General features: G+C 36.4%; 1 protein-coding gene across 3 annotated transcripts; it reads left to right on the top strand.

Annotated features, from left to right (window-relative positions):
- Positions 1-897: 897 nt before the first annotated feature.
- LOC146318094 (WD repeat-containing protein 37) lies at positions 898-22,917 on the top strand. Of its 3 annotated transcripts, XM_084732729.1 has the most exons (15): positions 898-1,041; positions 4,544-4,711; positions 9,889-9,985; positions 10,478-10,573; positions 11,358-11,422; positions 11,725-11,811; positions 15,476-15,611; positions 15,997-16,068; positions 17,236-17,280; positions 17,448-17,524; positions 17,656-17,893; positions 19,470-19,611; positions 21,094-21,228; positions 21,442-21,556; positions 21,796-22,917. In XM_084732729.1, the coding sequence occupies exons 2-15, from the start codon at positions 4,574-4,576 to the stop codon at positions 21,925-21,927; spliced, it is 1,575 nt and encodes a 524-aa protein (XP_084588855.1). In that variant the 5' UTR covers positions 898-1,041; positions 4,544-4,573; the 3' UTR covers positions 21,928-22,917. The 3 variants fall into 3 exon arrangements, with proteins under 3 accessions (XP_084588855.1, XP_084588854.1, XP_084588853.1); XM_084732728.1 differs by lacking the exon at positions 11,725-11,811; XM_084732727.1 differs by lacking the exon at positions 11,725-11,811 and having other exon boundaries at positions 17,653-17,893.
- The last annotated feature ends 837 nt before the right edge of the window (positions 22,918-23,754 follow it).

Here is a 23,754-nt window from a genome sequence, read left to right as displayed (position 1 = left end):
ACTATAGTATAATAATATAGATATTAACTTGGAAATGTTGGTTATAATAATTTTACTGCTTCTCTACTTCTGTAGTAGCTGCAAAGTTTCTCTTTTGCAGTAGAATGGACCCCAGATATTCTGTTCTTTCACACTGATATAGCAACTGAATCACACTTGATATTTTAACAATTTTAATGTTTTCTTCTGTCACATACACAAACATGGTAAAACATGAGTTAATATGCTGTACAAGTAATCAACAACAGCTATTTAATTTAGCATGTAGTAATAAAGAATGATACAGTAACAATACAATTGTACTTAAGATAAAATGGTTGTAGAGTATGTTTAGAAACACTGCTTTTTTGCTTATGTGTTACTCTTAATCATTTAAAAATATTTGTTTCCTAATTTTAACCTGTTTGGTAAGTTTTTAATATTACAGGAACATGATGTTTATTTATAAAAGGTTTTGGGTGCTGCTGGCAAATGGATTAAGTTTTAACATTCCCTGCATATTTTATTTCATTTTATTTAGTTTTGTAAGTACACATGATCATTTCAGTTAGTTTTAGTTTCCCTATAATCTATTTTTTGTTTTTATTTCAGTTAACCAAAATTGTTTTTTTCACACTTAGTTGAAGTATTTAGTTTTAATAACTTTGTGTGACTGTTATTAATTTTAATTTGTACTTTGAATTTTAGCATGTTTTTAATATGCCGAATTCACAAGATGTCAATTATTTATGAAACCCTGTTCGAGGTTAATTATTTGGGGTGCTTGTGTGTGGTTATACCCAAGAAAACATTAAACTGACGCGTTTCGAGTGGAATCTGGTCTGAGGCGATCCTACAGCTGAGTGAGGGACACTTTTATTGTGAAAAACCTCAAGCCGGAATTGGCTTCGTTATCTTTTCTCACGTAGCGGAGCTCGTCAACTGTCAACACGGATTCTGGACAAAACCTGCGCCGCTTTGTCGCACATTGAAGAAAATGATACAAAGGGCGACATTTCCCAGAATATCCAGGAATAAGACACTGAATTTGTAGACTTTCGGGTAAGTTGGAATCCATGTTTGCGGAAGGTTGTCTTTCCGTTAGCCTATTAGCATGCTTGGCACCAGCAGCTAATGGGGATAACGGTAGCTTCGTTTTAGCTGCTTAGCTGTGTTGAGCACAGCGCTGTAACAAGGCTAACATTGTCTTGACCTGCTGACTTACAGCCGAGGAATTGTATTCAGTCTTAACTGCACTTTTAACGTTACGTATTTTTTTTCCAAATGTACCTACACAATGTAGCCGAAATGTTTTTTTTCACAGCCCTGACATCCTCGGGTCACAGTGACAGTCAGTAAGAGGAACTAAGTACCAGCCGAGGTGTCTGACAGCTCAACAACAAGGCAGCTCCTTTATTCAGGACAGAGACACATTAACATGACAGAAGTCTTCAGTAGTTACAAGCTTGCTGGTGATAGAAAAACACCTGATTTATGTGTCTAGAGACCTTCTCGTGTCAACCCAAGGGCAAAGATTAGTGACAGCTGGAGCCATGCAGCTCATGTTGTGTCATTACTGTGATATGAACATCCATAACAATGATCAAGGAGTCTTGTTTGTCATTCTAAGTGGAAGACTTAAAAATATGACTGAGATGTTCATTCTTTTATACTAAGATAATAACTTCGTTGATCCTACACTGGGGAAATTCAAACGTTACAGTAGCTCAAGCAACCTGACTCCAGGAAGAAAATGAGCAGTGGTAAATAGAACACAAGTAAAATAAAAATAGACTTAATATAAAAAACACAGAAATATAAAATATGCCTTAAAATAAGCAATACCCACAGACTATATACATTATATTCACCTTTCACTCATGCAGACATATGGCCAGATATATGGATAATTGTATAGAATAATTGCACTTATGTTGTAATACACACATGGCTATACTAGGAGAAAAAGAGGATGATTCACAGTATGAGGATATTATTACACGGAATGAGTGTAAATATAAATATACACTATATTGTGCAATGATAATTGGACGTTAGAGATGTGAAAAACTAGCTGTATGTGTATATATATAATAAAAAATGTAAGGATATATTAAGGATATAGCCAGTAAATGTTTGACATTTTTACTTGAAAAAATGAGTAATGGATTATCAAAATAGTTGGCAACTAGACTAATTTTATTTTGAGCAATTGCTTAATCGACGTTGCAGCTCTACAGTTAATATGATGCATAGGTTTGTATAGTAATAGACCTTGGTGAAATTGGGAACCTACAGGCTTGTGTTTAAAAATGATTAAACTCTGGCTACAACTGGGAGTGGGCAAGATACTGATCAGCTTTTCTTGTCTGTCATTGTAATAGTGTAAGATTGTTTTTATGTTATTATTGAAGTGCTATTATGTCATTATAAAGAAAACCAAATATCATATAATACTTCTATCCATATTGTAATAATATGGCTGGGATGACTGTTAGTGTTCTCTCAAAATATTATCACCATGAGAGTTTTGATAAATAATCATCAGTAATGTGGATATAATGATTACATGGGTAAATGCAAATAATAGACAGCAGCTAGATCAGTCTTTTGAATTCAGGAAATTCCACACTCATGTCATATCATGATATAACAATATCCAAACTAATATGATGCCGAGTCTACCATCATTATATCGGTATTATATTGATAGAATGCCCAGCCCTAGTCATGAATCATAATAATCACAACAAGTTGGTTTCTCACATAAACGCTGCAAACAAAATACACAGTTTACAGTTCTCCCTGAATGATGTGTGAAATACATTGAAAAACCACTGAAGTAGAAAAAATCTAACAAGTAATTTATGAATTAAAACTACCAAACATATACTAGCTCCATCTATTTAAATATACATTTGTCCATTTATATCATCCATACATTTAATTAGAGCATAGAGAGTTGGATAATTGAGCTACTTTGCAACTATCTGGAGAGTCTAAATCAGTTTTTAAATAAAAATCATCAAAAATATTACATAGTTGAATATCTTTTGATTGGACTGTTGGTTGCTCAAAACAAGCTATTTGAAGATGTTATCATGGGCTCTGAAAATACTGTATGGTGAGCGCTTTTCACATTTTATGGCTTGTCAGTGAAGTTGCTAAATCATTTAATAGTATACTGGCACTAATAATTTGTTGCATCCTTAAATATTTAAATGCCTGCTTAAAATGACAGTTGTATCTTCCATTACTTTACATCCCAGTGTGATGAGCAATAAAGGGTAACTCAACCTTCACCCAAGTGACTAATGGGGAAAACAATTTTTTGAAACTGATCCAGTATTGAGCGCTGCAGCCGTTAGCAGTGAAACTGGCTGCAATGTAATCCTTATGGGCAATAGTGAACCACTGAAGTACTTCTACTAAAAGTGCTTTTTGTTGCCACTGACAGGCTCAGATTGTTAATCTTAAGTATCTGATAACATTATGGAAAGGATCCATATGGAAACTAAATAAAACTCACCAAAACCGTCTTGGTTTGACTTTCCACTAAAACTGCAACAATTAGTTAGTTAGTTAGTTAGAAAATCAATTGCCAGCTATTTTGGTAATCAATTAATCATTAATCATTTATCATTAATGGTAATTTTTCAAGCAAAAATGCCAAACATTTGCTGGTGCCAGCTTCTTAAATGTGAGATTTTGCTGCTTTTCATTGTCATTTATGATAGTAAATGAAGATTCTTTGAGTTTTGGACTGTTAGTTGAAAAAGAAGCAATTTGAAGATGTCACTTTGGGCTCTGGAAAATTGTGATGAGCATTTTTACAATTTTACTGACTGAACAATTAATCCAATAGTAATCGGCAGATTAATCATGAAAATGAAAATGATAATGATAATTATTTGTTCTGACAATCACCAACTCTGGTTTGGTCAAAATGAACCCTTAATTTATTGAGTTAGATATGGCTGGCTCTGCATGCCGATTCTCCCCACTGCGTCTTTGATGTCTGCCCTCCACCCCTTCTTGGTTCTCTCCCAATATTTTTACATCTAGCATGGGAAAATAGAGTCCAGGTTGAAAAATGCTTAAGTTACCTTTTAAGTAGACTTGGGGAAATGATTTTGTGGCTCCATAGCTAAATGGATCAGTTAAAAATCCACAGTATTCTGAGAATTGTATTTTTTCCCCTTCCATCTTGTCCATCTCAAGTTAGAACATTTCAGCTGTCTCCAACAAAATGCTGGTATGCCAACAATTGTATGTTTTTAGAAACAGGAAGAAATGGTTCTGTTATTGTTGCACACTTCTCAGTTTCTGTCCCAATAATCCCTCATGTTTCATTTGAACGGTCCCACTGAGGGTGTACGCTCTCAGCAACACTCTGTTTCACACTCTTTCACTGTGTCAAATCACACATTCACACATAGTAGCTGCCAAATACAACCTCTGCCAAGTGCAGCACACTTGTTGTCTTATACTTTCCATGGAGTGTAGCAGATTATTTCAACCTTGACCCTTTGGTCACCTTCTTCCTACAATTTTGTATTTTCAGACCGTGGTTACTTCAGGTTTGGAAGGAGGGATGCCGGTGGAGAGTGGGAGCAGCGCAGCCGCCCGCCAGGCCAAGCAGAAGAGGAAGTCTCATAGCTTGTCTATCCGCAGGACCAACAGCACTGAGCAGGATCGCTCCGGTCTGCAGAGAGACATGCTTGAGGGACAGGTGACGACTCACTTACACTCTGAAAATACACAAAAACCCCAGGAGAAAGTGAAGACAAAGTATTTAAATAGTCAGAAGTGTCACTACACTGTCACTACCCTGTCTGTCATCATTAGCCTGCTGTCCTGCTGTCTCTGTCAGCATCCATAAGCACTCTAGTTGTAAGCCTAAGCCAATTAGGTTTTCATGCACCCATTTAGAGGGAACATAATGGTTCATATTGTTGCTGGCTTAAGCATCCTACAATTACTGCATGATTGTTTTGAGGTTATTTTAACTCACTGGTTAAAACAGACGGATTCAGAACAGGCTTAGACATTTGTACTTCGCTCAGGAGGATCAGTTAGATGAGTGGTGCATAGTTCTCATGGGTAAACACCTTGCTGGGTTTCACTCCAGCCAACTAATAAGGAACTAAATTACTCATATTATGATGCTGGGTTAACACAATTACTTGGAGTTTATTATCTGAATAGATAATAAACAGAGAATAAAAGTAGTGAGAGCTACTGAATCAAGGATCGCTACATTGCACTGAGATTCAGCTTGGTGAACTTTGAACTGCATATGTGTGTGACATGTTTTATTGGGCTGTCCCTGACCCAGGATTTTTTCAGTTGAATCAGATTTGGTTGTACAACGAATATGCAATGACTCGTTCTTTTTTCTGTTCAGTTTGTGTTTAAATGCCTTTCTTCATCTTCTGTGATATGAAAGCAACTTATTTTCATATTGTCAGATAAAGTTTAAGCCTGTGTCCTCTTATAGTTCATTTATAAATCAGTGTACCTGGAAGCTTCTCTCCCAGGCTGCAACTGCATTCCGGTCCCAGCTGCTCCTTTACGCCGTGAAATAAATTTTATTTTATTTTAATTTTTTGAATCAGAGTTGGTAATTGCTGGAACAGTGTGAAGATGTCTGTAGCAGTCCTCTCCATAATGTTGCCAGTCACTTATAATAACAATCTGAGTCTATCAGTGGTAAAAACAAGCAAGCATTACCTGTCTTGCATGCTCCAGCTCGGTGCACTCTTGTGAAGTGACTGACATATGAGCTCTGGTTCTGTCACCCTTCTCTTCCATCACAGTTAATTTCTTTGGTGATTTAGAGACTCAGTTTCTAAAGTTCACAGCCTATTATACTGTTGCATTGCTCGGTGTGCAATGACATGGCTAACAAACAAGAGCTGAAACTTGTTTACCAAGCACTCATTCCGCCTTCTCTCATCAGTTAACCACAAGTGCATGTTGTCACAAGGATTTTTTTAAAATAAGTGCACCAGCTAATATAAAAATGTTAAAATGCTCATTATTTATAATTCCTCATTGTAAAGTTCTCTCTGTGCATTTTTGTAAACTTTTATATGTTTAATCCTGTAACTGTAATGCACACTGACTGACAAAGGAATAAAAAGACTGCTTGACTGGAAGAATCTCAGTCAACTGAGGGGTCTCAGACTGATGATTCAAATCTTAACCTTCCAGGGGGCAGCTCTAGTACTTTGTTATAATAATTTAGCTGATTGAAGAGCTGCTCCAGCAGCCCAGTATTTTAGTTTAATAAAGTTGCTGGAGACATAAAAGAATAGTCAAAATTGATGCAGGTCAGGATAGGAAATCAGGAAAGGAAGCCTAAAGACATGGGAATTAGAAGCCTTAAGGGTGGTCCACACCAAGGACTATTACTATGACAATAAAAAACAAAGTTCTAAAATCTTAATAACTCAAGTAGAGTCCAATCATAGTTGTAGTTCTTGGTGTGGACGGGCTTTTATGTCTATGTCTTTAAAACTCCACTTCTCTAGTCTGTCCTGTTTCAAACCAAACGTGGTGCCAACAGTGTAATCCCTTCCTCATGACATTTTTGTTTTTTTTAACTCTGGTCCCTTTTGGGCTCAGTCGTCTGATAATCTGGAATCCTTCACGAGACTGGAGGTAAGTTTCAGGTGTCTAGCCCTCCATGTGACAGACAGTAGTGTAATTCCCCAAATAGTTTTTAGAACTAGCTTCACTTGTGTAGGTTTGGTGTAGTTTAGGTTTGATTAGCATTTAGAGGTGGTGTTTTTTCTATTTTGAATCAAAACCTTTGAAATGTGATATTCTAGATATTCCATCAACATTTGTCATTCAGTCACACACACAATAGGTTTTCTTTTGAGAGAGGAAGTAGACTTGACTGTATTTTGTATTTGGTGCAGTTTCCATTCACATTATCCACTTACAAATAAGTCAGTGCTTGGAACCCAAGATCACATGACTCACAATGAGCTTGTTCATTGGACAGTTTAGTAATTTGTCATGATTTTGATGGTGAGAGAGAGTGGAAATAAATGTCCAGTTCTGTAAGTTTGAACCTTAAGCACTTTTTGCAGTGTTTGCTGCAACTCTTTTTTTTTTATTATTGTTTTTTAAATGCATTTTCAATTTGCTCACACAAAAAAAGTAGAAAGTAGTAAAGTGAAAAGTTGAACAGAAAGTTTTCATGGTTTGTTGAGGTGGAAAAGTTGGCGTTTTGATTTGAATAAAAAACAAAAGTGCAAAGAAAAGAAGCTTAGAAAATAGCCTAAATCATGGCATACCCACATGGAGCATGTTACTTTAATATCACATAAGCTTCCACTGAAGAGTAAAATAATGCTGCAATGAAAGAAATTTCTATTGTGTTTTTCATTGTTTGAGGATTGGCTGATGTTCTTTTAATTGTGTTATCTTTTTGCGGACTGTTCCTCTTTAATGGTTTAATGAAATCTGATGAATTGAATTGATCTTAACCTGACCTGATCTTGACCTTATCTCAATGCTCCTAACTCCTAATGTTATTGGGATATGAAGGAAATTAAATGAATGAACGAAAGGAAGGAATGAAAAAGAAAGTGGAGTAAAATTCCTTGTAATTCTTTGAAAAATATTGATATTTGATACCACAGGGAAAATTTTAGATTTTTATTAAAAGATCCATATAACAAGGCTTTAACATGACAACTGATATAGAAAATGAGTGGAGTGATGAGAAGAAGACAACAGTGTGAGTAAGTTAAAGGATGTGGGACTACGTGGGCACTGCAGTAATGTGAGTCAACTTGCTGTCCGAGTGAAGAGAGAAGAGAGAGTGAGAAAATGCAGCTGGTACTAGAGTATCAATACTGTGAAACATGACATTTCAAATATTCAGTATTGATACATCTACATTTTTGACAAATATCATTGGCCAATAAAGCTGATTCTGATTCACACCAGTTATAGTGATAACCCTGTAACTGTCAAACTGGGTGTTGTGATGATATGCCATGATGATTATTAGCTACACAAGGCTTGTTTCGCAATTTGGTATTTCCACTATGCCACTTTCCCTTAATGTCATCTGCAATTTTTCCTTTATTTCCTTTATTACATTTTATTTTTATTTATGTATTGCTGTCAGATTGAAAAATGATGATCTGTTATTTGGTTGGATGTGACATCAAAGGTTCTGTCAAAGGTAAAAAAAAAAAAAAATTATAAAAGTCTATTTTTTACTTGTTACACACCTTTTTTGTTGGTCAGGTGTGTGCTGGCACCTGACCTGGTGCCAATCTCTGATGAGAATAATGAATATATTTCCATCAGAACTGAGTATTAGCAGTTTGTCTCATAGCAGTTTTACCCATAAATCCATGCAGTTCAGTGTGGTGTCCTGTCATTGATTTGGGTATCTGTGTTGTGTGTAATGAACAGTGTTGCATAAATAAACCAAATAAAACAAGCAAATGCTCCAAATTGGTTGCTCCACACATGTTCTCTGAGAGTAAGTTCTTTGTGGGATTTGTTCTCCATCCATTGTCAATATACCCAGCCTTGTACAGCACACAGTATGTCATCAAGTACCTTCCCCCCACGCTGCAGCCTTTCCTCTCAGTCGGTCTTTATTCTGTGCAGTTAGTTATCCTGATGTGTGCACTGTGGCACAAGTCTTTCTGCTGCCAACATCAGCCTGTGAATACTAACAGCACACTTGACTGAGTTCTTTAGAATATATAGCTGTGAGCAGCAATTCAGCTCAAGCATGAGTGCATTATGCTGAGAACACAGTATGCGGGTACAAAAACCACAGTTTCATCCTGATTGGACAAATCTTTGAGGAGAGATGACCCACTTCCTGTTTCTGTCCTTGCTGCAGCCTCTGTCACAGCAAGACAGTCTGTTATAAATTGTATTTGTGATAGAAATGCAGAAATGTTAAAATTATTCAGTAATAGCCCACTGAAATGTAAAGTCTATATATTGGAATATACCGGTATTTATTTTAAATGGGTTTAAATGGGTAAAAATTGAATTTATTTATCAGTAATACAAAAGTCTACATGCTATACATGACAGAACTAAAAAGCAATTGCAGGACACATACTTTTTACTATGTATATTTTTAAAACTTACTTATAGGCACCCAGTCAGCATATTATTGGCATTTTCTTCACATTTTTCTTTTCACTTTTTGTCACGTAAAGCATCATGAGCTGTGGTCATCACAAGATAATTTACTATACTTTTAATTACTAATTAGTGTCTTGTTGAATGCACAAAATTAAAGTTAAAATAAGTTGAAACTGATGAGCTTCTGGCTAAAGTTTAAGGCTTGTTCGTCAGGAGCTTGTAAGGCATCGTCATACCCCCTTTTGCTCCATAACCTTTTACTAATTCTTTCCGTTCATAGATACTTTTATTGTATTTTCTCTCTTATCTCCATTAAGGTTTTTATTGTGTGATAAGAGTCTTTTCTTTTGCTTTGTATTGGAGGTGTCAAATGGTAAACTTTTATGTTGTGAAGGCTTTCATATACTCAACCATCTCTAATCACCATCTTATTTTACTGCATATGGCATAGTTATATTTTATTTAGATTACTGTGTTAGTCATCTGACCGTAGTGATTTGTATTTATTAAGCAAGTTGAGACTTGGTTGTGTTTTTAAGGGCTTTTTTTAGATTTGTTTTTTTAGAGATGAAACTCCAAATGTTGAGGTTGCAGAATGGTCTAAAATGACCTAAAATCACAGCTCACAATCTCTTATTTTCTATAGTTAAAGCCCTGCAATCACACTATAGCTAGTCCTCCACTCTGCACCACTCTCACACAACTCACGCTTCTCTCCTCTATGACAAACCGATTTAGGTTTCATGTTCTCCTCTTCTTTCCCTCTAGGACTCCAAACTGCCTCTGACTCTGAGGAGCAATCTGCTGGACCTCTTCAGTCAGATCGAGAGGGAGTTTGAAAACCTCTACATAGAAAACCTGGAATGTAAGTTGTAATGAAAGTTTTAACTGTGGTTTATATAAAATAAATAAAATAAAATAAAATAATAATAATAATATATATATGTCTATATATACATATATATACATATATGTATATATGTATATATATATATATATATTTTTTTTTTATTATGTCATTAAAGACCTGCATTTCATTTACAAAACTTCAAATTCAACAACTATTTGACTTTCTTTGATAAGAAAAGGAAGAAGGAGTGCTAATTTTCACTTAACTAAATTTTCATTTAGATTCTTCTTGCCTGTACATTAATAGTAGGCAGCATAGAGCTATTAACCAAATGATAACTTGACTTAGTTAGAGCAGTTAATTCTTGTATAAGTACAAACATCTTTGGTGTCAGTGCTGAGTCTTGAACCCCTTTCACATGTCCACTATAACAATGCAGTTGTCTAGAAACTATGTTGATCTTCTTGCTGTCAGTCTTTTAACACACGACCTGTAACTAACTCTCAGTACGCAGGGAAATCGAAACGCTGAACGATCGTTTGGCTGCAGAGGGACAGACCTTCGAAGGGGCAGATTTGGCCAAAGGAGCACTGAAAACAAAAGGTGAGAAACTTTCACTCTCCATTCACCGTAGGTTTATGTATATTCCCATTTCCTTTGTATGAAGTATTTTAAAAAGTGAGTATATAGTGAAAAGTTGATATGAATTTTAGGACTGTACTGCTTAATAGTTTTGAGTTTCTGCGGTTTGACTTTCAAATTCTAAATCAACATACGAATGCTGCACAGCTTTTTTTGTGCATGTCTATTCATTCTGTTTAAACCTGCGCAGTTGTAGATAAAAATTAGGTTTCACTAACATAACTAATTTACTGTTTGTGTAATTAGATTAGCTGTAGCTGTATAGGATTGTTTTCAACTTGTGTGATATAAACAACTCCAAAGTGTTGTAAATTCCAGAACTGCAAATATATTGAAAAAGATAGATGTGATAATTTCCAAAATTCACAACATGTTTTTATCTAAGGAAATATTCTGCTGTTGCCATTTAGCCTTTTCATTGTGGTTTTGTTCTCCTGCTTGCTGTATTCACAGGGAGGCAGCAACTGTATTAACTGGGTGGTGTAGCTGCAGTCTAACAGCACCATAAATTTTCATTGATGAAACTGATGACTTCAAGAAAGTTTATTAAATAAATTATTTAAGGGTAATGACATGACGACAGACATTTCAAACCTTCATTCAGTCCTTTTTTTCCTTGAATGTAAAAAAAAAGTACAGCCCTAATGATTGCTTAATTTCCCCAGTGTGAAATATTTTTTTATTGTTGTTTTTTCTGTCTTATTTTCATTAGCTATTTTTGTCTCTTATTTCTGACAATCCACAGCGAGTCATAGCACCAGCCAGCTGTCACAAAAACTAAAGACGACCTACAAGGCTTCCACAAGCAAGGTAACAACTATTCTATATGTTATTTTTTTGCCAGTGTAAATTATTGTTATACTTGTTGTGCGTTGACGTCTACTTGCAATTCAAGTGTGTGTTAATATTTATTTGTTTTATCAAAGCACTGTTGAAGATGGTTTGAGAAAATGTTGATTTGAAAACTGTCCATTGACGTGTATCAAGGAAGGTAGAAATGAATGTGAAAAAGTAAATTGGCTTCACTGTGTTCTAGCTCGTCAGTGTAACATCATATGTCCTTTGAATGTTAAAGAGAAGAACTGCTGTCTTTTTCACCTTTTTGCTCATAGCCGCGTTCAAACTCTTGCCATGCCAGAGTAGGTGGATCCCGCAACTTCAGCGTAACCAGTTGGGAGTTGTGGGGTGGAGACTCATGGGTAACTTGTTGATTTCTCCCCCTTGTGTGCCAATATGCATGAACAGCCCAGCCAGGGGGTCGACACTCCCTCCCCAAGAGACTTGGTCATTCAAATGTAGGAGTTTGCGCTTTTTCTATCAGTTTCTGTGTGAGATAAAAACACTATTATCTCACTAACAGGCTTTTTCAGTTGCCCCTCCTTGGTTTTGATTTGACTACTTGTCGGCATTCACATAATGGTACACTATGGAGACATCTTTAACATGAAGCAGCTGTTACCTCAAAATGCTTTTTGTGCCTCGATTAATAAAATAATCGAGGTGGAGGAGCGTTTGGTGGCTGCTTTAGATCATTGCTCAATCAAGGCAGAGTGTGTGGTCCGCTGAAAAGCGCTCGGCCATATCAGATTTTGCTCTTATTTTTAAATCGTTTTAGATTAACACTGACTTTCACTGGGATTTGAATACTTGATACTTTTTCAGCTGGGGATCTATCAGATATAGTGGCTTTGAAGAGTCAGTTATCTCTATTCATGCAAAAAAAGTAAAAAATATTTCTCACCAATTACTTATGTTTTAGTTTGCCCAGGATTTAACGTAACTGTCACTAATATTGCTGCCTCCACCCAAGAGCCCAAATAATATTTATAACAGGATTTTTTTAACCTGATACTAATTGTATTGAGATTTGGCAGTTTAAAACCTCATATAATGATAAATTGGCCTATATTACTTTTATTTTTTTCATAGAAACACTACGCAAACATTTTTGATGAGGATCTGTTGGATTTGGTCTTTCAAGATACAGTATGAACTGAGAGGGGAATTTTAAGTTGTATTTCCACCACATGGTACAACTTGACTGTATTGGATTTGATATTTCTACATTGTTTGCCAGTGCAGATAGTATTCACTCAGGATTGGCAGAGATGATCGTTTTAGCAATGCAGCAGTTGGGAAACAACACATACACACACACACACACACACTACACACACACACACACACACACTACACACACACACACACACACACACACACACACACACACACACACACGGGTGCTTTGGTCTGGAGAAGCTGCAGCCTTTATTCACTAACAAACTGAAACCAATATATCTGTGATAAGCTACTGTCAGCCAAGGTCACAGTTAAGCTGTCTTTCTATCCCTTGGCAGATAAGTGCTAACTTTTATAACTATTTCCGAAAAGGTATAATGTGCAACATTGTTTTAAAAAAACAACGTATAGACTCATAATACACATAATCCCTTTCAATTATCACTTATGACCCACTAGAAGTATGTATCAGTGGTTGTATCTGCAGAGACCCTGCAGCCCTCTACCTGTATTCCCTGTTTTTCTCATTATTTTGCTGCTTGGGACACTTTTATATCTCAAAACGTTGGTATTTGACATCCTGGTATCTCTCTGGTGCGTTTACAAAGGTTGTTTTTACATTTATCAGTTTAAAAATCCATCCTCTTGGCTCATTTATAATGTAATAGAAGAGAGTAAAACTGGCAGTAAAACAAGCAAAATCTTGATGTGGCTCTGGCAGACTGCACACTGGCGCTAAAAAACAGTAGCGCATTAACTGCTGGGTGCACTAGATTCATTGCTCAGCCAGTTACTTAAAGCTTATTTTGCGGTGCTTCGCGTTTCCTTAAACCTTCCACTCCCTCTTGCTTTTTTTTTTTTTTTTAACATTTGAACAAAAAATCCATGGACAGCTTTTGACTAATTTTCACACTGTCGCACTGTATTTGCATTATAAGACAAACCTTAACTAAAGAAAATCTTGTTATATTAAATATAGATAAAACAAAAACCACACTGTTAAATATCACTGGACTCAGTTGCTTGATAGTTTTTTTTTTAAGCTGTGCTGCTTGCTAACACTAGCAACCACTGATTCCCAACATGCTTAGCAATGATATGTTTCACCATATCTTCAGTGTCACTTCTATCTGTTTTCTTTTCTTTTATAATTTAATGATTTGATAAAACCCTGAATGAAATACTCTGTTTTCTGTGCAAACTGAGATCCATTTTTCAGATGAATGACACCGTTCTTTATGCTTTCCTGCTTCCTTTCAGTTGGAACTTATTTAGTGGTCTGTGTCCAAAACGAACCAAGAGTCCAGTTTGTATCATCCCTATCTTTAATGTAAACACCTCGACCAAACCTTGATTCAACTGATAATAATTGCTGATCAATTTCTTCTGCCTCAACTTAACTCAGTATTTTTTGCTCCCTCTTCCCCCTCTAGATATTTATTTCTTTATTGCGGGTTTTATTTATAGTAATCCTGGTATGATAAATGCACTTTACAGTACTGATTCGTAATGTTTTAGTTTGTGTTGATACCAGATCTGGGTTGATTGGTCATGGAGAGATGCAGATTTCACCACAAAATCAACTGTAAATTGCTTACTTCTGACTCATGAAATTTGGTTTGTTATAAATGTGAGAAATTCATGATAATAGTTATTTGTTAGAATTAAATTCAGTTAGTGGGGGTGATCTAATCAGCTCTGTGCCAAAACATTAACCTTCTGAATAGCCAAAATTTCCAGTGGGACATGCAAGCTCTTATCTATGAATAGCCAAGAACATGTGTAAATTATTTAGAATTTAATCTTTTGTGAGCGTCTCCTAAAACTGTGTTGTATGTGTCAGTGTCTAAAGTGAAAGAATGAAGATTAAAATAAAGTATTTGGGCTGTACAGATGTATACTGAATAAATCTGTGGAACAATAGATATATTTCATATTATTAATACAATAGCAGGCAACCAAGTAACTTCATGACCAAATAATAAAATAAATAATAAATATAGACACATATTTATGCGGAAGCTTACAAAAGCTGAAATTCTAAATAATATATACTTGATGTTTCTGATTCATCCATATTCACAGATCAAGCCTGCATGTCCCAGTGGAAGTTGTGGCTATTCAGAAGATTAATGTACATGTGCTTAAAACAAACGCCTCCAAAGACTTTTTTGGTAAAACCTCTTGAACCCAGGACTGATATGAATAAACGCTGTTCTCAACCAAAGCTTCTTATCCCTGGCTTACTACAAGGACCCTGCTGAGCAGCTTCTCAGTTCTGCTGACCCGCTTCCTCCCTCTGTCATACCAGGGTTCCTACACAGCTCTGCAGAAGTCAATCAAAATAGGATCTTTTCTAATCTGTAAAATGTTTGTAAAAAGAGCAAAAAGTGTGGGAAATTTTTGAAACCTTTTGAAACCATATTTTATTGTATTAAACTTATTAGTGATATAAATAGCATACTTTGTTATACTAAACTCAGATGAGAACTAATCTTAGATTGAATTCATCTAAGATTAAACCCAGTCTTAAAATGTATGGATTTATTGATTTGAAGCAATATCAGTGACATTTAGCTTTTAAAGTCACTAAATTAACTCAGTTTGAGTCTTAACCCCAAACTGTCAATTTAGTCCTTGTTTTAACAAAAAAAGTCTGACAATTTGATATTAAGATTAAGTGTGGAAATGTTGAAACATTGATTTCCGTCTTAAAACCCACACACAAACCCAACAAAAACGTAGAAGATGCCATTTTGAGCAACAACATGTGTTGGAACCCTGATAGGTTCAGTATGTGGCTATGTTTCTTTTTGTGTTAACATGATTTGATGTTGGTCTCAGATTGTGTCCAGTTTCAAAGCGACCACATCCCGAGCTGTGTGCCAGCTGGTCAGGGAGTATGTCGGCCACAGAGACGGCATCTGGGACCTGAGCGTCACCAGGACGCAACCTGTGGTGCTGGGTACTGCATCTGCAGGTAATTCACTCATTTTCATCGTTCCTGACAAAGACTTTGTCTTTTCTCTTTCTCATTCTCTTTTTCCCCTTGCTTTTTTCTGTCTTGAACCCAACTCATTACTCTACTCTCTGCACCCTTACATTGAAGAATAATTTGTATTTTGTTTTCTTAAACTGAATGTCAGCATTCCTGGTTTTCACACTGTTATTACTGAAAATGACAGAGCCTCTTTTTCATTGTCATTCATTTGTCAAATCTAAAAATCTTTTAATTCAACAGGTATTTAACCCCACTGAGAAAGCAGTTAATGTCATGCTGGATTTAATTTCATAAACTCTGTATTACAGTAGTAGAATAAATCTAGTGATTTTTCTCCTCTTTTGTCTCAATAATATGTGAACAGACCACACTGCGATGCTGTGGAGCATTGAGACAGGAAAGTGCCTCCTCAAATATACGGGCCATCAAGGATCAGGTACAGTCTTCATAGACAACACCTCTTTCAACAACTATTCTGCACGATTTAAAATGAAAAAATGTTTTTTCACAAACATTCAAACATACTGTATATATACTATATGTTTTGCATTTCAGATATGTTCTGTTGACCTCATATGTTTGTTGTTGGTTTGCCAACATGATATCGTTGAAATTCTGAAAAGTCTCTAGCAGTCAGTATTATAAATATACATATGTACAGTACATTATTAGAAAACTTAAGTACTCTCTTCAGAATATGTTTATTCCCTTTTAACTCATCAAAAAGGCTAAAGGTTATTCTGGAATGGGAGTTTCTGTAAAGTGGATGTCAGGGATTGAAGCATTCAGACATTTATTATTAAACACAGGGTTGTACAATGAAATTACAGTTGTAGTTCCTTCATAATACAAACAAAATACAACATATACACAGATGTTTAATTAAATTCAGAATGGAATAATGGAATGAAATTTCTCCACAGGAAAAGTTGAAGGATGCTGACTTCATTTGTTGATCGTCTCATGGTTTCACTGCTCTTAAATCCAATTCTTAAATTCCTTTTACTTTTTGTCAACAAGTGTATTTCTGTCATAGGTGATGCCTGTTTCAGCAATAAAGCCGAAAAAATAACAGATTAAAGATGAAAAATGGTGAAGTTAAAGGAGCTGCCAGCCACTGCATCTACATGTACTGTCACTGCCATAGCTACAGCATTCAACAGCAATCAGCACTCTGATTCTTATTCTATTAGTACTTGTCACTAGATTGTCATTTTCAATTAGCCTTTTTAATTAACTTAAAAGGGAAGAAAGTACTTAGATTTCATAATCAACATATGGTCAACATGTTGACAAACCCACAAAAAAATCTGAAATGGAAAAACATACATTATATATACAGTATTTTTTAATATTATAGTGTGGAATAGTTCTGGAGAGAGGCATCATACTACAATATATAACATCAGTGTAAATAATAATGATGAAAAATTTGATCTATAAATGTGAACAAGAGTAGTACAGTAGATATAAGAATATTAGTTGAAATGTACAGTATAAATGTAATATTAATGGGAGAATAAGTACTATAGTAAGTACTATATATACAGTCTATTATGAATGTGAATTGTGATGTAATATATCTATTTCTCTGTCTCAACAGTCAACTCCATCAAGTTTCACCCCACTGAACAGATGGCTCTAACGGGTAATGATCCAACAACGTCCTTAAAATTCTGTCACATCAGTCTCACTGTCACAGCTGGGAAAATTAAAACACAATCAAATGTTGACCTTAGGAGCAGTTTCATACAGGAATACTTCAACATTTCACAGCATTTTACTCATTTTATCTTGTCTTTTTCTCCTCTTCAGCTTCTGGAGACCAGACAGCTCACATCTGGAGATATATGGTGCAGCTGCCGACTCCACAGCCTGTTGCTGATATCAGTGTAAGCATCAACAGAAACACAACCTGTCTGTGTGTCACTGTGCTCCTGATTGAGTCTCTGGTGTCTTTTCGAGTTGTTTGGGCCTTTATAATTTAAGAATCTTATTTCCTCCATCCCTCCCCTGTCAGCAGCAGACACCCTGCGAAGACGACGTGGACTTTTCAGACAAAGATGAAGCTGACGGAGAGATCGAGGGTCCGAATGACTGTCCGTCTGTGCGAGTGGCGACTACAACTCTGCGCAGCCATCAGGGTGTGGTGATCGCTGCTGATTGGCTAGTTGGGGGCAAACAGGTTGTGACAGCATCGTGGGACCGAGCCGCCAACCTGTACGACGTGGAGACCTCAGAGCTGGTCCACTCCCTCACTGGTAGGAAGACAATATTATTTCACTGTCTTCACTATGGATTTAATATAAAGCTTTGGGCTCAAACAACACAAATACAGTATGGTCAGATAGCTTGACTCTGCCCATGTGGAAAAAAAGGTGCCTACGTTCTACATAATGTGAAAGGAATCATTTTGTTTTAAAAGTGCTATATACAACATTTACCCTCAGGTTGCAAATGCAGGCTTCATTTTTTTCAATCAAGTTGGGGGAAATGTGCCATCTGAACTCATACCCTTCACAAAACTCTGATCAAGCTGTCAAACTAGGCAGTGTTGACCAAATGCAGATGTTAGTACAGTGTTTTCTTACTTAAAATGTTTTCAGAAACACATTTTAGTGACTGTGTACTTGTAAATCAAGAAGGATCAAGCAGCCACCATTCCTGTTCTTGCACCTGGAGGGGAACCCCAGACTCATGAAATATCTCACTTTAGCCCAAACAATGATCTTTCTTTAACCTTAACCAGGTGTTTTGTGTCTCTAAATCTTCCCAGATCTTAAACAAAGCATTGTTACATTATAATACCTAATTAGTTTTTACAGTATGAAGAAACATGTACAAATCTCGTGAGTTTAAGAAATCTAGTGTTCCCTTTCATACATGACCATTTATAACAGAGACTCCTGAAACTAAGATCAAACTGTCAAACTACGATTGTTGATCAGAAATGGATCAATATTCTGTTACTGCATCATCATTTCACGCCTATTTTTTTGTGAAACAGTTTAGTGACTGTTCACCTATTGTATGACCAAGTTACTCACTAGTCAGCCATGTTGAAAACGGATGCAGGGAAGACGGAGAGGGACACACATGCTGGAGCATGTACACGCAGCTGTCAGCTTTTATTTCTATTTTTCAGTTTATCCCTCTATGACCATGAAAAATAAGAACACCTTGTATTCGTTTTTGAATTTTAAAACAAAAATCCAGTCAATTTCTAATACCCATTTCTGAAAGGAAAATCCAATGACCAAAAAATACACTGACCCTGTCCTAAAAACAGGATTAACTTAAAACAAACAACAGTTAAAACTGTAGTAATTTTAGTAGCAATTATTGTAGGAAAAACATCTAAAACAAATATTATCACCAATATACTGCGTGTAGCCTGCATGACAGTTTTAGTGTTTCCTTCTTCATTTCCTTCTTCTTCTAGTGGAGATGCATCAGTGTCTTGTAAATTTGAGCCCTATTCCTCTAATATATGTTACTATTACCTTTTCACAATTTATTACTTACAGAAAGAAATTAGATTGAAGTCTGGAGTGCTAAATGCTGCATAATGCAGCAAGGGGATGTTTTTTTAGAAGATGTATTTTTTCAGTGAATCAGTGTCCAACTCAAAGATGTTTCAGCAGTTTGTTTCCCAACATGTCAGCCTTGAACCACATGGTCATGATTCAGCTGAAGTACATTTTCACTGTGGAACAAACCAACCTGCTGCCAGATAAATTAGATTGTAAAAGAGCTGAAGATTGACACAGTAAATTCAGCGTAGATATGAGAAGTATGTGAGGGAAATTTTCTCTGTGTTGGTTTCTGTGGTTTTAGGTCATGATCAGGAGCTGACCCACTGCTGCACGCACCCCACCCAGCGTCTGGTGGTCACCTCATCCAGAGACACCACCTTCAGACTGTGGGACTTCAGAGACCCGTCCATCCACTCTGTCAACGTGTTTCAGGGACACACAGAGTCAGTCTCACACACAAACAGAGATATTGTACCCCAATAGTAGTAGTAGTAGTAGTAGTTAATATTATTTAATATTTTGTGGCTATTCCAAAATATGTGTGAGTGATCTGCATGTATTGCTCAACACTCTCTCCAACTTGGTAAATTTGTACTTTTATCTTTACTTCTGACAGTGGGCGTATATTCCATATTCGTGAAATAGTGGATGTCTGATGAATTTCCCACAACTTGCCACTCATCATTTGAAATGTTTGTGTTAAATTCTGATTCCCATTTTCATTTTATATATTTAGTTGAATGTTTGTTTCTCATCAGTTTTTGGTGAGGAGCAGATATAATTCTAATTCTTTTTATTCCTTTGCACTAGCTGAGTATAATTTGGATCACACTGCTCACTTCCAAGGAGGGATCTACCTTGACGCCTTTCTTTTAATATTCCTTTAGTTGTAGGTTCCTACAACAATCATGCTTATCTAAATCATATTTATCTTTCATATTCTGAAAACTCTCAAGCTCCACATCTTTCTGTAAAGTGTACCAAGCTGTGATTCTCTTGCTTTCCCACTGATTGAATCCTTTATGATGCACAGTTTAAAATTACTGTCAAATGCGACCCATTTAAGCATATTTGATTCTTTCTTTATCTTGTGTTTTTTTGTATTATTCTGAACCATAATTCCAGTGTAAATAATGTGATTGAATCTGTTATTTTTAATCTATCTAATTCTTGTATGTTTCTTCATCTCTAATAATGCTCTGGATTGGGTCTAACCTAAACTCTTTTTATTTATTACTGTTCTTAAATGAACAAAATTTAATTGTACAATACTACAGTTTAATTTGATTTTTTTTTTTTTATATTTCAAAAATAAAACATAAGTAGAAAAACATAACAGAAACAAACAATAAATAATGAACAAACTTACAATGAGAAACATAAATTAACATTTGATGTCTGAAAAGGAATAGGAAGAAGCAACATGCTTGTCTTGCTCTACCCCTAATCTATACTAATCCATCAATAATCAATCTATTACATAAACCCACTCTCCTCCCCATCAATCAACCTGTTAATTACATCACTGTACTTCTTAATACCTAATTAACAATACCTGATGTAATAAAAATATGAAATAAAAAAAAAGTACATTTTTGTAAAACTCTCTGATATTTTAACTCTGATATATAAACTAACATGTTATTTTCATATGTGCCACAGGAAGGTGACAAAACATTAGTTGCAACAGCTACGCATGAGAAACTTAAATCAATCTTGTACTGTTAAAACAGTATACTTTAAATCAAGTGAAAAAAAGTATTAAAAGTTACTGCCATTTACAGCTGTTTTATTTAAATACATTTCTTTCGATGATACGAGAAGAAATAAAACATCTGGATAATTGAACCAAGTTAAGTTGTCACAGTCCACCCTCTCTTCTTTTATCTTCAGTTTAAACAAACCTGTGTTCTGGTCCTTTGCAGCACGGTGACGTCTGCTGTGTTCACGGTGGGAGACAACGTGGTGTCTGGGAGTGATGATCGAACTGTCAAAGTGTGGGACCTGAAGAACATGAGGTCGCCCATAGCAACCATTCGCACAGACTCCGCTGTCAACAGGTCTGTGAGCTGTAAACAAGCATATACATGAAAACTCTATATATTTGGAATAGGTAGTGATATATCTCCAGTAATTCTATCATGTAATGACTGACATGCATAAGAAGCAAAATCTGTGCTGTGCTGTTACCTGTTTATGATTTTATACACAACACTGAAAGGAAACATCTGACCCCTTTCATACTGCATTGTCCTACTTATTGTTCTGTCCAGGATCAACGTGTCGGTGAACCAGAAAATCATCGCTCTTCCTCATGACAATCGGCAGGTCCGGCTGTTCGACATGTCCGGGGTGCGACTGGCTCGACTCCCACGGAGCAACAGACAGGTCAGTCAGTGGAGGTGGAAGCATTACATTACGTTTTGAATTTCATAGCTTAAAAATGGTCAGAAATAATGTACATGGTGGTGATGCAGTTGGGACGTCCTTAGCTCAAAGTCTGGCCAGAGACCTTTAGCACTAAAAGCACAAAAGACTGTAATAATGAGTCAAAAACTCAGACACAACACCTCACGTGTCTGTGACCTTAGTGTTGAACCGTTGCTGTGTTGTCTGTCGTGGTTCAGGGTCACCGGCGAATGGTGTGCTGCTCTGCCTGGTGTGAGGACAACACCTCCTGCAACCTGTTCACCTGTGGGTTTGACCGGCAGGCCATCGGCTGGAACATCAACATCCCTGCCCTGCTGCAGGAGAAATGACCTCCTTCTCTTCCTCCTCCTCCTTCTGCTGTCACCTCACAGTGAAACTCCACCCAGAGTCTTTGGAGCATCAAACGCTCACATCCAGCAGGCTTAAAAGGCGGCTTTAAAAGGTTTTGTTTCATGCTTCTGTTTGTCCATGAACACTTGTCAACTGATGTCATGTGAGCACTGCCTCCATGTAAGATAAAAAGATAAAATTACAGACATTTAACAGCTGTCTTTTGAGCCTGCAGGACGTCAGTATTTGACACTTGAATGTCTGTCCCCCCCAGACTGAGGGGCAGAAAAGAAAAAGTACTTGCGCTCGCTGTCTACTGAATCTGTTATGCTCTCTAACGCACCACCACCAGTATACTCAGAACACATCCGTGTGTTCTTTTGCGTGGAAGCGATTCCTCACCATCCAAAAGAAAAAAAAACCCAAATACCTGTGTACCACTGATGAAAAAAAGCACAAAGACGTAACACAGGAGGTTCCTCGTCTTTTTTGTTAAAAATAAAAAGCAGAACACATTTTTCTGATGCAAATAAGTGGCGCGCTGCACCTGTATGCTTGACGCTGATTTAAGCAACAATACAGCAAATCTGTTCTGTGCCCTAACAGCAGATTTATGTTTGGGACAAGGACGGCATGCATTTCAGGAGTTAATCTGTGATACCTTACCATTGAGCTCCTGCTTTACTTAAAGGGTAATTCCATTGTTATTAAACCTGGGCCCTATTTAGGTCCCATATTTTTGAGTTTAAATTACTAAAAGGTTTAGAAATAATGAAATTTGTCCAGTAGTTTGCCTCAGCCAGCAGCCACAAATCGGACTGCAATGATTGCAGCATAATCCTTGTGGGCCATTGGGCCCGTGTGTGACTTTGATGTTTTAAAGGGATAGTTCTGATTATTTGAAGTGGGTTTGTATGAGGTACTTATCAATAGTCAGTGTGTCACCTACAACAGATGGCGGTCAGCATGCCCCCAGTTTGTAGAAGCAGAGAGTATCAGCATGTACTCATATTTTAGACACCTAAAAGAAATTGTTGGTTTAAGTGTACACTATATTTAGAATATTTTCACTGCTTTGACTTGCTTTTCTTTTCCACAGGGAAACTGAAGTCACAAAAATACAAACTAACTAACAAATGGAGGCAGCTGTAGATCAGGAACTCCAGTGTTCTTTCCTGTAAAATTAGTGACTTTCCTGTGGAGTCTGCTTGAGCAAGACAGAGTGATATTTGGCTTATGTAACTGTGACTTCCTGTTGAAAAAAGCTGTCTGATGGCGAAGTAAAGCAGTGGAAATATTCTAAATATAATGTACACTTAAACTACTTTGTTTTTTTTTTAATGGAGTCTGGTGGCTTTGAACAGAGCGATATAATGTCTAGGTCTGTCTCTGTAGGGATCCTTTCCATAATGTTGTCAAACAATAACAGTCTGACCTGTCAGTGGCAAAAACAAGCACTTTTAATGGACGCACTTTAACGAAAATTTCCCCAAGGATTGTGTTGTAACTATTGCAGCCTGTTTCCCAGCTGCCATCTGAGGCGATTTATTGGAACAATTACAAAACCTTTTGTCATTTAGACCCCAAAATATATAATTACTCTTTACTTCTCCTGATTTTTAGAATTGCAGAAGTGCAAAATGGCAGGTCAAGAATGTCACATTTTCTGCTTCTGGAAACAACTTGACCATACAAAGTGTCTAAACTGTGTGGATGATTATCCTTTTTGGTTAGCTTGATGTTAAAAGTGGATTTTTCCTCTTGAATATCATTCCAAAACATTTTATTTGGCACTCATGCTTCATAGCTTAACATCTGTAATACAC

The sequence above is a fragment of the Lutjanus erythropterus genome, chromosome 12, assembly GCF_056507025.1.
Source record: "Lutjanus erythropterus isolate fLutEry1 chromosome 12, fLutEry1.hap2, whole genome shotgun sequence".
Taxonomy (NCBI): Eukaryota; Metazoa; Chordata; class Actinopteri; order Lutjaniformes; family Lutjanidae; genus Lutjanus; species Lutjanus erythropterus.
The sequence above is the reverse complement of the archived record's forward strand: the minus strand, read 5'-3'. Positions and strand labels throughout refer to the sequence as shown.